This window comes from Sciurus carolinensis, chromosome 2 (genome assembly GCF_902686445.1).
Source record: "Sciurus carolinensis chromosome 2, mSciCar1.2, whole genome shotgun sequence".
Classification (NCBI taxonomy): domain Eukaryota; kingdom Metazoa; phylum Chordata; class Mammalia; order Rodentia; family Sciuridae; genus Sciurus; species Sciurus carolinensis.
This window is the reverse complement of record NC_062214.1, coordinates 53,021,174-53,036,314: the sequence shown is the minus strand read 5'-3', so window position 1 is coordinate 53,036,314 and position 15,141 is coordinate 53,021,174. Positions and strand designations below refer to the sequence as shown.

Genomic DNA, 15,141 nt, shown 5'->3' with positions numbered 1-15,141 from the left:
CCCAATCCTTTTGAGCTTTTCTTTTACCCCAAGAGATCATCCGCACTTATAATTCAGTGAGGAACAGGGTGCCTTAATGACGTCTTGACTCATATTAATTTAAAAATGTATTAATCAAAATATAAAGTGTTAATTATTCTCCCACAATATGAGGATAAAGGATAACTCCTAACTACTACCCCACCCACCTGCTGAGTCCACAACATGACAGATACCTGATTCGATCACTTGTTCCGCTATAACCCCAACGGCTCTCTACTTGCTGAAATCTATTGATGCAGCATTCCTTTCCTCTAAGGCAGCACCGTGGTCGATCAATGTATTCCACTCGGGGTTTAGGATTAACAGTAAAATGAAGAAAGAGGTTTACCACTTCACGATCTGACAAAATCCCAGATTGAGCAGGACCTAAAACAAAAATATAAACCTCAATAAAAGCACTGTGATTTCAAACTAATATTCCACACTTAATAATGTGAATTCAGTTCTAGAAAATGTCAAGTAAGAACAAAGAAAAATCTTAGTATACATAATTTTTGGGGGGCGTGGAGGCAGGGAGTACCAGGGATTGAACTCAAGAGGTACTCAGTCACTGACCCACATCTCCAGTCCTATTTTCTATCTTATTTAGAGATGGGGTCTCACTGAGTGGCCCTAGCGCTTTGCTTTTACTGAGGATGGCTTTGAACTCTCAATCCTCCTGGCCTCAGTCTTCCAAGCTGCTGGGATTACAGGTGTGAGCCACTGTGCCCAGCAGCTTATGTATTTTAACATATATCTGAAGCTTCAATAATCTAGTTGAAATTAACCTAAAAGAATGTAAGTGATGAAACTCTGTGATAACAGAAATATCTCTGGATTTTCCTATCTACTCACTTCCTCAGAGTGCCACAGACTTTTGTTCACCAGAAAAAGAGTCATTCTCTGTGGTGGGGAACTACTTACAAGGGCGGCCAGTTACTCACCTAATACCAGTCTGAGGCTACAATCTGAACAACAGAATATATTCAGAGGCAGAAACAGACAAGGAATAGTGAGTGCCTTATTTCCAGGTTTTATAAGTTAGCTATACAGTTAAGAGCTAAGATCTAAAGAGCTATGGAAATAGCATAGCATATAAGCTCTGCCTATTCCATTTACAGTTTCTAAGAAAAAAAATTCCAAATGCCTTACACTTATCTGGAATAAACACTGTTCTAATAAGATTCCTGGAGATCCCTTTCAAAGCCAGTAAAAGCAATTTAAGTAATAGACTTAAAAACACTACAGATTTAGTTTAGGAAGCTATTCTGATTTTAAAAGTTTAAATTTAAAAAAAAAAAAATTTTTTTTTAAATATCACATATCACACACAAAATATACTGGCATTCCAGACCTAGTGAGGCTGAATACTCATCTCTCTGAGAATGAAAAGGACCAAGAAACAGGATCAAATGTTAAAATGCATGATAAAAGCCAGGTGTACAGCTGTAATCCCAGCAACTTGGGAGGTTGAGGTAGGAGGATCACAAGTTCAAGGACAGTCTCAGCACTCAGCAAGGTCCTGTCTCAAAATAAAAATACAACAGGGCTGGCATGTGGCTCAGTGGTTAAGTACTCCTGGGTTCAATCCCCAGTACCAAGAAAATTTTAAAAAAAGAAAAAAGAAAAAAAAGATTAAAAAGCAAAGATCAATAGGCAGTCAACTAATAGTCCTAAAAAAATAATAATAAGGAATAGGATGACACAATAATTCAAGCCTATAGGAAAAAATTTTCTTAGTTGAAAAAAAAAGTTATCTTTAGGATCATGAAACATGTATCTACCTAAAAAAAGCAAAGTAACAGTTAATATAGGGGTAAAATCAAAATAAAGAATTCAAGAAATCATATAAAAGAATATACTTAGACATATCATCAAACTGCTGAAAACCAAAAAGCATGAAACCTTAAAAACACCAGAGAAAAAGGATACATTTTAAGAAGTAATAATTAGACTTCCCACTAGAAACAATGGAACCCAAAAGAATTACACTCAAATGATAAATAACTGCTGAATGAAGTTCTCTATCCAGAAACACATCTTCCCAAACTGAAGCCAAGAAAAAAGATATTTTTAGGACCCCCCACCTCCAAAAAAAGTGAAAGAATCTGTTAGCATCATACCTGTTCTAAAAGAAATACTAAAGCAATTATGGTAGAAGCAAGGCAACACAAAAAAACAAAAAACACCAAAAAGAGCAAATGTATTTGTAAATCTAAATGGTTACTGACTTTTAAAACAATACTACTATATCTTATGGGCTTTTAAAATACATAAAGATTAAAATACATGAAAACAGTAGTATCAAAGGCTGAGAGGGTTAAATGTAGTGCTTGCCTTGCAAGCACAAGGCCCTGGGATCCCCAGCACTGCAAAAAAAACAAAACAAAACAAAACAAAACAAAACCAGTAAGAGTTTTTAAAAAAAAATTATCAAAGGTAATCCACAAAAATAGCACAATGTTTAATAAGCAAATAGAGAAGAAAAATAAATAATAAAAATCACTTGGGAGGCTGCTGGGGTTTGGTTCAGTGGTAGAGCACTTGCCTAGCCCATATGAAGCACTGAGTTCAATTCTCAGCATCGCATAAAAAATAAATAAATAAAATAAAGGTACTGTGTCCATCTACAACTAAAAAATAAATAAATTTTAAAAAATCACTTGGTTCTTCCAAAATGAGAAAGGAAGGAAAGAAGGAAGGAAGGAAGGAAATAACATAGGAAGATGGTGGGTAGGGAGGAGGAGGGAGGGAGGAGGAAGGAAGGAAGAAAGGGAGGAAGGGGAGACAAATAGAAACAAACTGCAAGATGGTCAATATAAGTCCAAATGTATCAGGGTTGGGGCTGTGGCTCAGTGGTAGAGCACTTGCCTAGCACGTGTGAGGCACTGGGTTTAATTCTCAGCACCACATAAAAATTGATAAATAAAATAAAGGTATTGTGTCCATCTACAACTAAAAATACATTTTAAAAAAATGTAGAACAATCGAATATTCCAAATAAAAGATTAAGTCTGTTGGTCAGATTGGATGTTTTTAAAAATGTAGTATATAAGAGATACCTGAAATACCACAGATAATGTAAAACCAAGTTAAAACAAAAGGATGGAGAAAATACAGAACATACAAAACTAATTTTTTAAAAAAGCCGGGTAAAACTATACCCATATCAGACAAAAACACTAAAATAAGAAATTTTACTAGATTTAAAATGGAATAGGGGCTGGGGTTGTAGCTCAGTGGTGGAGCATTTGCCTGACACATGTGGGGCACTGGGTTCGATCCTCAGTGACACATAAAATAATAAATAAATGTATTGTGTCCATCTACATCTTAAAAAATTTTTTTAAATGAAATATAAAGATAAGAATAAATCAATAATATAACAATCCTAAATTTGAATGTATCTAATGATATAATCTCAAAATACACAAAGAAAAAACCTGATGGAATAAAAAAGATACATTCTCAACCAAAACCATTAATATTACCTACTTCTTAGTAACTGACATAACCGACAAAAACAAAAATGGTAGATATATAGAAAATTTGTATCATTGGTTTATTTCTTTCATAGATACAGGATTATTCAATTTGATGAAGACGTGTAGGACTATTCAGATTTTTCTCTATCCAATAACTCAGAATACATTCTTCTCAAGTATACATGGCTATTTATTAGAAGTGGCCACATGGTGGACCATAAAGCAAGTCTCAACAAACTTCAAAGAACTGAAAAGATACAGAACATATTCTAAGACACACTGGAATTAAGCTGGAAATCAGTAAGCTTTCTTGCATAGGAAGACTATTAAAATAGATTTAAACAGGCTTTAGTGAAGTGACAACCTTACCTGCCGCAAACTCCTCAATTGTCATCAGTGGGAAACGGATTAAGGAAAGTGCTTTTCCTAGAACTTTCTGTTTGTTTGTAAAAGTAACAGGCAATTGTTGTCTCTGACATTCGGCTTCTGCCCATCGTACAACAGCTCCAAAAAGTCGACTTTCTCGAATACTAAGTGTGTCTCTTTCCAGAACCGCACAGAGGTGTCTAAAGTAAAATACAAAATAAGTCAAATTAGGAATATTTGTTCTTTAACAAAGCAATATGATAGACATACAGTTTTCAAACTTCAATGAAAAAATATGTTGGAATATTAAAACCATAGATCCTATGTCTTAAAATTTTCTATACCTTAAAATAGCCAGGCACAGTGACACACACACCTGTAATTCCAGCAACTGAGAAAGCTGAATAAAAGCAGGAGGATGGCAAAATAGAAGCCAGTCTCACCAACTTACCAAGACTCTGTCTAAAAAATAAAAAGGGCTGGGGATGTAGTTCAGTGGTAAAGCACCTCTGGGATCAAACTCCATTACCACCCCCACAAAATAAATCTTTAAAAACTTTTGTTGCCCACTGGCCTCATATGGGATTCTCTTGACTCAACCTCCCTAAATAGTTGGAATTTCAGGCAAGTACCACCACACCCAGCTTAACATTCAATTACATTCAATTTATTAGTTATCATATGTGCAAATTTAGATATGATATCTCTTTGTATATTCATGCTATTTATTCAGCAAACTCAAATATCCAAAAATTGCCTTCGATGTGTGAGGCACTGTGTTCAATCCTCAGCACCACATAAAAATAAATAAATAAAATAAAGGTACTGTGTCTATCTACAACTAAAAAAAAATTTTTTTAAATGCATTGGTTCAACATATTTTTTTTAAAAAATCAAACTTTTCTTCTTTCTATTGTAGCCGAGCAAATTTATAGTTTTTTTTACAATTAAATGAAAAGCAATATACTTAAGAACAATGACCATAATAGTTAATTGTTTAATGAAAAACATAAGACTTTCTACCTACATGTGTTTGCTAATAACCTGCATAAAGACAAACACATTATAAACTTAAGTATGATACATACACACACAGAGCACATCACACTGTCCTTAATACATGTAAATTCACTTTGTTGTAGCAATGTGATGTCTTCTTCCTTTAGCAAAAAGTTGTATCTCTCTCCCTTTGGAACTTGTATTCAAATCCCAGAGAAGAAAAATTCCTAAATCTAAGACTGTAACAGGAGTCTACTTCATGAACCTTGCTGCTCAACCACAGGTGCTTACTTTAAAACTGACATTTCACCCATCCCCCTTTTCCTTCCTCTCCCCTAACTTCCCTAATAAGGGAAACAAGACAAAGATTTTCTTATTCCAGGCTAAGCTACTGTGTCCTTCACTGCCCAGAGAATTAGAAAACTCAACTGGAGCAATAGCTCTCTCAAGGACAATTAATTATAGCTTCTGATAATATTTGGATCCCAGCCCTTGGTATCCCTTTTTCAACAGCCCTGTGTCCCTGTTTTTCCTTTACTAACAAAACAATAAAACATTTTCCTTTTTTTTTTAAACCTGATCATTATTAGATCAGAAAGAGAGATAAAGGACCAAGTTTTGATATTAAGAGAGTTACAAAATAGCTCCTGAACCAGCTCCTTCCTTCTCTCAGCTTGGAGACTTTTCTGTAATTCCCAATTTTTTACCATGCATTTCAAGGAAACTGGACTGTGGGGTTGGAAACAAATAGAGGGACACATAGGTCTTCTATTGGCAGATGCAGTAAAATAAATTATAGCTGAGGGTCTAATAAATATTTTAGCAACAGATTTATTTCACAAAAACAATATTAGATTTTAATATAAGCAAACATGAGTCAATTCAAATCAACAAATACAGGGTTATCTACCCTGTGTGAGGCACTTTTCAAAATTCCCAGGCTCCAATGGCATGATTAATGTAAGAGCTATTTACATAACAATTTAAGTCACCCAGATGCAAGCAGTGTTATTTCAAGTGATAGTAAAGAATAAATGCAGCACTTGACAGCCACTTAAGAGGAAGGGAATTTGGATTAAGCAATGCTTCATTAGCAATTTGGGCAGTGCCTGAGGTTCTCAAACATCTATAAGTCAACAAGACACAAATGTGCAGGTGCTGGGAAGAACACAATCTAGTCTCTGCTTTTCAGTATAATGCAAGCAGCCTATAAATCCTATCCAACATACTGTGCAAGAGACACACAAGGGGATGTTATGTAATTATAACAGAGGAATTTACTAAGTGTTATGGAAGAAGGTGGCCAGTTCTCAAGAAATGAGTCCCTATATAGTGGTATAATCTGAACTAAGACATTATGTTCTGAAAGGATCACCCTAACTAACTCACTGAACACTGTGCAAGGTGGGAAGGAAAGGCATCATTCTAGACACTGCCAGTCAATCCAATTGGTCAATAAGTATTAATTGAACACATACTATGTTCTGCTGTCTTGAGTGTCATAGATGCAGTGGTAAATAAGGTTTGTACCTTTAAGGAGTTTATAGTCTAGGAGGGGAAAGGGACAGTCAACACACATACAAAGACAAATATCTAGATAAGACTTCAGATACCAATATATATTAAGAGGAAATAAATCATAGTAAAGCACTGTTTAAGTGCCTAAGAAAGTCTGAGATATCATAGGTCTCAATCTAAGATCTGAGTGATTAAAAGTAGGTAGTTGTACAAAGATTCAGAGAAAAAAAAGAATTCCAATCAGAATGAATGGCAAATACAAAGGCTTGAAATACAAATAATGCTGGCCAGTATATGTGGAACATAAATGGGGGGGGGGCAGAGAAATAGGTGACAAAATCGCTAGCTATTCACCAAAAATCTGTTTTCGCTTTCTGAAATGTAATTTGCCTGCATTTACTAGCCTCCGCCTCAAGTTAGGTCAGATATTGTGACTGGATTCTGGACAATGAAATAAGGATTAAATAAAGGTACAACTTCAGGGCCAACATTTTTAATATGTGGGTACTTTCCCTGCCTATATTTCCCCCCATCTGCCAGCAAGATACAGGTTAACAATCAGGCACTAAGGAATGGCAGAGCCCCTAGAGTCAGCCATCTGCTGACTAAGACACTCCATTGGACTATTATGTGAGTGTAAATAAGTTTATTTTGTATTTGAGCCAGTATGCGCTTGGGGTCTATTTTTACATAGCTGAGACTAAACTGCCCTAAAAGAAAGCCATATCATGTAGGGAGTCTTTATCAGTTTTTTAAGGAATTTGAACTGAAAAAAAACTGAAAAAACCTGGAAAGAAACAGAAGAGATCTATTAGAATGAAGGGGTCCATGGTACTTTTTCTGGCTGTTTTGTTTGAAATGTCTATAAAATCTCCAAATAAAAATGTCAAACAAACAATTTAGTACATGAGTTTGGAGCTCACAAGATAGGGATTGAATATACATATTCTGTTCACCAGAATAAAGTTAAGAAGTCTGGATTAGCTCTCTCTAATCTCCTGCAAGACAAAATTCAATTCCTTAGTCTGTCCTGTCATAAATGGTCCTCTACCACCCTTACTCTACACACACTTCTTCATGTGGTTCCACTTACCTGTAATGCCCTCTCCTCTTCACGATGCAAATACTATACATTTATTAAGGTTCATGTCAGAACCTCCTTTGTCAAGATTTTCCTAACACTACCGAAATTTGAGATAATTCTCCATTTTCTGGAGTTGCACAGTAATTATTTTCTACATCTCTAATTTAGAAAAGGTAAAGTCACATTTTGTTAAATGCCATCTCCTCTTGATATTATTAATCTTAATTTTCACATATTTGTTTCTTAATTCTCAATGTTTCCTTAACAAAAAAAACTGACTTTACCTTCTTTATATTGTTCTACAGGGTGCTATATAATGACATGCATACACTGTGAGTATTCTTATTTATTTGAAATCTTTTAAAAGGCAATGAGATAGTTAAGACTTTTGGGAATACTTTCATCAAAATGAAAGAAAGCAAAACTCTTATACAGGTAAAATTCAATCATTTTATTTATTATATATGGTGCTGAATGGAAAACCACTAATTTGAATACACTTTGCTATTCAACAAGAATCACAAAATAAAAAAATAATAATAAAAAAAAAGAATCACAAAATAAGGCATTACTGTACTTAAAATGTAAAAATTTAGTTCACAAGGAACTTACCTATATCAATATCAGTAAACCCTTCTGCACTTATTGCATCCACTGTACTTTTGTCTATAGTGTCCAGACAAAGACTAGCAAGCTGAGGTTCATCAAATAATCGAGCCTAAACATAATGAGATAGCTTTTATTTTCATAGTTATTTCACCTTTAGGCTATACATATTCAAAATTGGTACTATAAACAGTTAAAATTCCTTATTATATAAAAATACCTACTTAAATATAACATCTATACATTCTTAAAATTCTTCATTCTACAACTAGAAATAAAAAGCTAAATATACAAATGTCAAGTGAGACATGGGGGTACAAGCCTATAATCAGGAGGCTGAGGCAGGAGGATCACAAGTTGGGGCCAGCCTTGGCAACTTAGGAAGATCCTAAGCAACTTAGTGAGATCCTGACTCAAAATTTAAAATTAACAAATAAAATAAAAAGAATTGGGGATGTAGCTCAGTGGTAAATAGCTCTGAGTTCAATCCCAGTACAAAAAAATAAATAATAATAACACAATGCCCTGCTGAGATAACAAATTCACATTGCTAATAACAATTCTGTTATTTTTCTTTTTATATATACGTATACACACACACACTACATACTGCCTATTTTCTTCAAAAAATTTTATTTATTATATATATATATATATATATATATGGTGCTGAGAATCAATCCAGTGCCTCGCACATGCTAGGCAAGCACTCTACCACTGAACCACAATCTCAGCCCCATACTGCCTATTTTCTTTACATTAGTCTGATCCTTACCCTCCACATTAGATAGACATTACCCCATTTCCAAATGGAGAAATAGAGGTTCAGAGTCATATACTAACTTGCTTAAAATCATCTAGTTAGATATGTTGTAAAACCTAGTATTTACATCTTAGTCTTATCATTTTCACTACACCATAACATCAACTGCTAAGCGCACCAATACAAATAAATGTGATTAAAAAAAAAAAAAAAAAAAACACATTTCCAATTTTAATTGAAAGGAGAGAAGGGAATGTAAGAATTTTAGAGCATCAAAGCTCTGGGAACCTCAGCAAAAACTAGGTCTAATAACCAAACAAGTAAAGAAATTCATAGTAAAATGTTAATGCCACAATGACAACAAATGATCTATAACTACTCCCCAAAATATGGATGAATCCCACACACCTAGTGATGAGGAAAAGCAGCCAGAGTATGTATAATGAGCAAGAGTTTATACGGTGTATGATTTCCCAGCTTATAATATGTGCTTTACCAGTTTGCACATTGTACCTCAAAAAATTTTAAAAAGTAATTATTTAAAAGCCGAAGGATTAGTAGTCAAAGTCAAATGAGATTTTTAAAAAGCCAACACTGAAAAGAATATACCACAATAGGCATGCCAAGGACCAAGCTTTCACTCAGACCTAGGGTCAGTTATGTTTACATTTAATAGCATACAAACATCAAATGCAGAAATATTCAGGAGCAGTCATGCAAAAATCTTCTGAGAATACCACCAATTAACCACACTATAAATGACACCCATTATTTGGCATGACTGTTGGCTCTTTACTTAATTTTAAAGTAAAATTCATTTTAAAGGATTCAATAATTCAGATACTACTGAGCAATTGATAAAAATCTCTAAATCAAACAGGTATCTTGTGATTTATGCGAGAAAAGAACATTAAACACATTGGATTTCCTTACTTATTATCTTAACACTTCATGAAGTGAAGTGCATATGCAGGGTCATGCTAATCTCTATATTATTCTAATTTTAGTATATGTGCTGCTGAAGCAAGCACATGTTGGATTTATTTTTTAATTACATATATTTTTAGTAAAGGGTAAAAATTTGTATATCGTTTTAAAAGTACTTTGTATTAAAACTTTAACTTACATTATGTAAATATTTTACATAAGACTTTTTAAAAAATTTTTTCTAGTTGCCGATGGATCTTTATTTATTTAGTTATATGAGGTGCTAAGAATTGAACCCAGTGTTTCACACATGCTAGGCAAGCTCTACCTGAGCCACAACCCCAGTCCCTACATCAAAACATTTTAAAAAAATATTTTTATTAGTGGCTGATGGACCTTTATTTTATTTACTTATCTAATAGCAGTACTGAGAATCAAACCCAATACACCTCATACACGCTAGCAAGTGCTCTACCACTGAGCCACAACCCCAGTCCCAGAACTTTTTAAAAATTATAGGAAATGTTTGCAAATTCTCCTCTTGAACCTGTTTATACTGATTTGCTTTGTCAAACTGCTAATAAATTTGAGCTCTAAATCTATATTAATAAAATAGTAACTATGTCATGTTATTTTCTTTTAATATTTTTAACTTGGAACTTAAAATTTATAAAAAAGTTGCAAGGATAATACAAACGCCTATATATCCTTTATCCAGATTTACCTAAACATGTATCTAGCATCTAGGATTTTGCTTGGCTTTATTTTCTCTTTCCCTACACAACAACACAGGCTGAACCATTTGAGAATCTGAAGAAACCATAGCCCTTTAGCCTTAAATTCCTAAGAACAAGAATATTCTCTTACAAAACCTAGTAATTAGCTTTGGTAAATTTAACATTAATACAATATTTTTATCCAGTCCTCTGGCTGCATTTCAGGTTTTCACTTAACTCTGTGATTATTTTTTATAACACTTTTCCCTTCTGCTAGAGGATCCAGTTTGTGGTGTTGAGAATCGAACCCAGTGCCTCACACATACTAGGCCTAAGTGCTCTACCACTGAACTACAACCCCAACCCTATGCATTTTTAAAGTATGGAATAGTACATTATGATGAAGTGAAAGTTTACTACAAGCAGATCAACTGCTTATAATAAACTGCTTATAATAAACTTTCTGACCAAATCAACTATATTTCAGTTAAAAATATAAAAATTAATCTTTCAATCTAGGAAAAAAATTATTTGCAAAAATTATATTATTCAGGATAGCAACTGTCAGTCACTCCTTATATTACACAGGCAATATTAAGTTTCTTACAAAATCTACCACTGTTAGAGTAAAATATACTTTCTCAAATTTACTTCAGTATTATCTCTGATAACACTTCATAAAAAAGTGTTTTTCTCTATATACATCATCTGGTACCACATACTGGCACTGTTTTAGAGTGAAGCTTCCATAGACAGTCTCAATTAAATGAATATGCTCAGTGAAATTAACTCACTTGGCAGGAGCAGTAAGTTCACGTGATCCCACGAGTAAAAATTTTGACATAATATTGGGTTCTCAGGCCATTAAGATACTGAAAAGTTCCTTCTTAGTGATGTCTATTAAATAACCCTTGCCCATTCGAAGTGACCAGAAACACTTGTATCATCTGAAAGCCTATTAGAAATGCAGATTCTCATACCTCATCATCTAGACCTACTGAACCCCGAAATCTGCATTTAATTGCCAAAGTTCAGTTTGTTTATGTCTCAGTTGCATAACTGAACTTAAAATGTAAAGTAGCTAAGTGACCTTCTCCATATACATTAAACCCCTTGAACAATAACCTTGTGATGCTTATGAATATCAATTAACTTACTAGACTTTTTTCATAAATAAAAAAAAAAAAAAAAAAAAAAAAAGGAGATAGCTTTTTAGTTACATGACTTTGGTCAAGTTATTTCCCCTTTCTACAACTTGATTTCTTTACCTATAAAACAGTGATAATTAGAAAACCTTTAGTTCGAACACCTACAGGTCACAGTTATTGTAAGGACTAAATGAACTAACTGTATAAAGAATACTGAGAAAGGAGCCTATACACAATCATCACCCTATACACTTTGCTATTATACTATTACTACTACAATAACTATTAGCTTAGTGTCTGGCATAGATGGAGTTCTGAAATAATGTCCAAAAGAGGTGACATCAGCATGCTTCTTTCTTCTATAAAGAAATACTTAATGAGAGAGATTTTTTTCAAAACATTATGTTTCCTATAGGACAGAATAAACACTGAGCTGAAATGTGAACTCTGAACTCTAGCTTCACCTGCTATAAGACTTTGGACAGGCAGTTAGTTGGTCCAGGTTTCAGTTTTCCCCATTTGTAAAATGAGAGTTGAGCTAGAGGTCATCAGTGATTATTTCCAGGGATTATATTTGTTTTGTTTTAAGGAGGGGGTCCCACTGTGTTGCCCAAACTGGTCTCAAACTTCCGAGCTCAAAGGATTCTCCCTCCTTAGCCTTTCAAATACCAGGACTAGAGGTATGCGTCACACATCCAACAGGATTCAATATTACTCAGAACTTTAAAAACAATTCACAAAGGGCTGTGATTGTGGCCCACGTGAGAGCGCTTGCCTAGCATGTGTGAGGCACTGGGTTCAATCCTCAGTACCACATAAAATTAAATAAAAAAATAGGGAACTGCTCCGGCATTTGGCTTTGGCTCATGTCTCCGTGTGATTCCTTTCAAGGCTGAGGAGTCAGAAGAGAAGAAAGCAGATACACATAAAGAGGAGAAATGAACGGGGAAAGTGGTAGCCAGAGTTCATGGATTCAAGTGCATGTAGTGAGAGCTGCAAGAAATAATTGCTGTCATTCAGGAGAGAAGTGATGGAAGCAGAGGAGCGCTTGTGTTAAAGAGAAGCGAGTTACTGTGTCTGGGAAGACTGAGAAGTTCCTCAGAGGAGGGACATGAACATGCACGCTCATCACACCTATGGAAGAAACATACTTCACACAATGACCAGGACATTAAAGGAATTCAGAGTCATCAAACGAAAAATAAATAAATAAATAAATAAATAAATAAATAAATAAAATAAAGGTATCCATCTAAACTAAAAATATTTAAAAAATTCATACAAGAGCATTACAACACTGTCTAAAAAGAAAAACTATCTAAAATTTGAAATTCAGATCATAGGCATTTAACAAATGCTAAGTAAACTGTTAAGGACTGGTTAAATGTTTCCATAGGTATGTTCAGACTGTAAAAAACAATTACGCTATATACTTAAAATATGTGAACTTTTTGTATGAATACTGTACTTTATGAAAACTGTAAAACATGAAAGACTATTTCATATAAACCTAAAATTCTAACACCCCCAGGAATGGGCCAGAAAGCTTCCAAAAATCAAGTACAAAGATAGTCAATCTTTTAAGAACTGAAATATTTGATCTTTATTTCAAATCCAGCAAAACCAAGAACAAAGATGTCCAGAAAATTCCATGGCATCATTTTTTTCAACCACAGCAGGAACAACAATGGATTTTTTTTGGGGGGGGGGGGGGGGGGGGAGAATAGATGGAACTCAGGGGCGCTCAATGAGTTACATCCCTAACTCTGTTTTTGTATTTTATTTAGAGACAGGGTCTCACTGACTTGCTTAGCATCTTGCTTTTGCTGAGGCTGGTTTTGAATTCGAGATCCTTCTGCCTTAGCCTCTCAAGCCTCTGGGACTGTAGGTAGGGCCACGACATCTGGCACAACAATGGATCTTAATTCCAACTCCAATCCTAAATCGCCATCTAACCTTTAGTTATTACACCCCACTTGTATAAGGCTTTGGTTTTTTTTACATTATTTGGTATTGTATTAATATGTATGTCTAGTTTAAAACTGTATTAATCTGATATATTCCCCTGAAAGATATTATAAAAATATACATACACTTTAAAATAATGATCTGGAATTAACTTTTCAGGAAATACTAAATATTCACATGTGATTATGCTTATATTCAATTTTTAAGCTATAATGACACAGACTTTAGTTACATTTACTTACCTGAGTAAGTAACATAAAGGCATTATCTGCTCTAAGATGCTTGGTGAGAAATTCCACACAATGTGCTTCCAAGGCTGGGACTGCATATTTCTTAGCAGTATAAAGAGTGGTCATAACTGTTTCTGGGCCAATTGAACTTCATCTGAATATAGGAATCTGGAAAGCAATTAGGACATTTGTAGAGATGATCAGCACTATTGTAGATAAGCAATCAATCAGAGATAAACCTTTGAGGAATATATTAAAAGATAAAGAGCAAATTGAAAATCTGAAGTTTATTTAAGATTCTGCAGCCTCTTAGGCATTTGCACATACACCATCTCATTTTGTTCATACTCAATCCTGAGAGTAGGAAGTGTCTCCATTTTATAGAGAAAACTAAGGTAAGTGAAGATCATGAGATTAGTTTTAGCATCCCATAGCTACCTGGAATAAAAGTGGTTCATTTCTCTCTCCTCCATCGAAGGGGAGATAAATCTGCATCTGTAAATCTACAGATAGCTAAGGTCAGAAGAAAAGGAACTCTTTTTCTTATATGTTTTTCTATGACAGGCATAGTATGGGTACATGTTTAAGTTTCAATAAATACATGTTAACTGACTAGAGAATTCAGTCTTGCTATGTAACACTGACAGGGAAAACATTTCATTTCTAGTAAAAAAAAAAAAAAAAAAAAAAAAAAGTTACCTAAAAAATCCAAAAATCAGGCTGGGGTTTTACCTCAATGGTAGAACACTTTCCTAGTACATGTGAGGCACTGGGTTCTATCATTAGCACCGCATAAAAATAAATAAATAAAATAAAGGTATTGTGTCCATTTACAACTGAAATATATATATTAAAATAAAATCTAAGAATCAGTTGGGCATGGTGGTACACACATGTAATCCCAACAGCTTGGGAGGTTGAGACAGGAGGATCACAAGTTCAAAGTCAGCCTCAGCAACTTAGCAAGACCCTAAGCAACTCAGCAAGATCCTGTCTCTAACAAAAATATGTAAGAGGGTTGGGGATGTGGCTTGGTGGTTAAGTGCCTCTGGGTCCCTGGGTTCAATATTGGTAATAACAAAACAAAACAAAACAAGTCTCTGTGATTCATATTTTACTCATATAGTTTTAAAATAAGCCAAGATTTTAAAACTAAACATAACATTACCACAATTCTTTGTATTTTAAAATATCACTTAAGCTCTCATATATAACTTCTAAGGATAAGAACAAAGATAAATGACTATATCAAACTATCCCTGTTTTCTCTCCAAGATGGGTCTCTAAAAGATAAAATTTAGGTTACATTT

General features: G+C 34.2%; 1 protein-coding gene across 1 annotated transcript in view; it reads right to left on the bottom strand.

Annotated features, from left to right (window-relative positions):
- Btbd1 (BTB domain containing 1) overlaps window positions 1–15,141 on the bottom strand; it is a 34,102-nt gene that overhangs the window by 13,087 nt on the left and 5,874 nt on the right. The window contains 5 exon segments of the mRNA XM_047541019.1: window positions 216–408; window positions 3,876–4,072; window positions 8,082–8,191; window positions 13,844–13,974; window positions 13,977–13,999. Coding sequence (XP_047396975.1) covers window positions 216–408; window positions 3,876–4,072; window positions 8,082–8,191; window positions 13,844–13,974; window positions 13,977–13,999 — 654 coding nt within the window.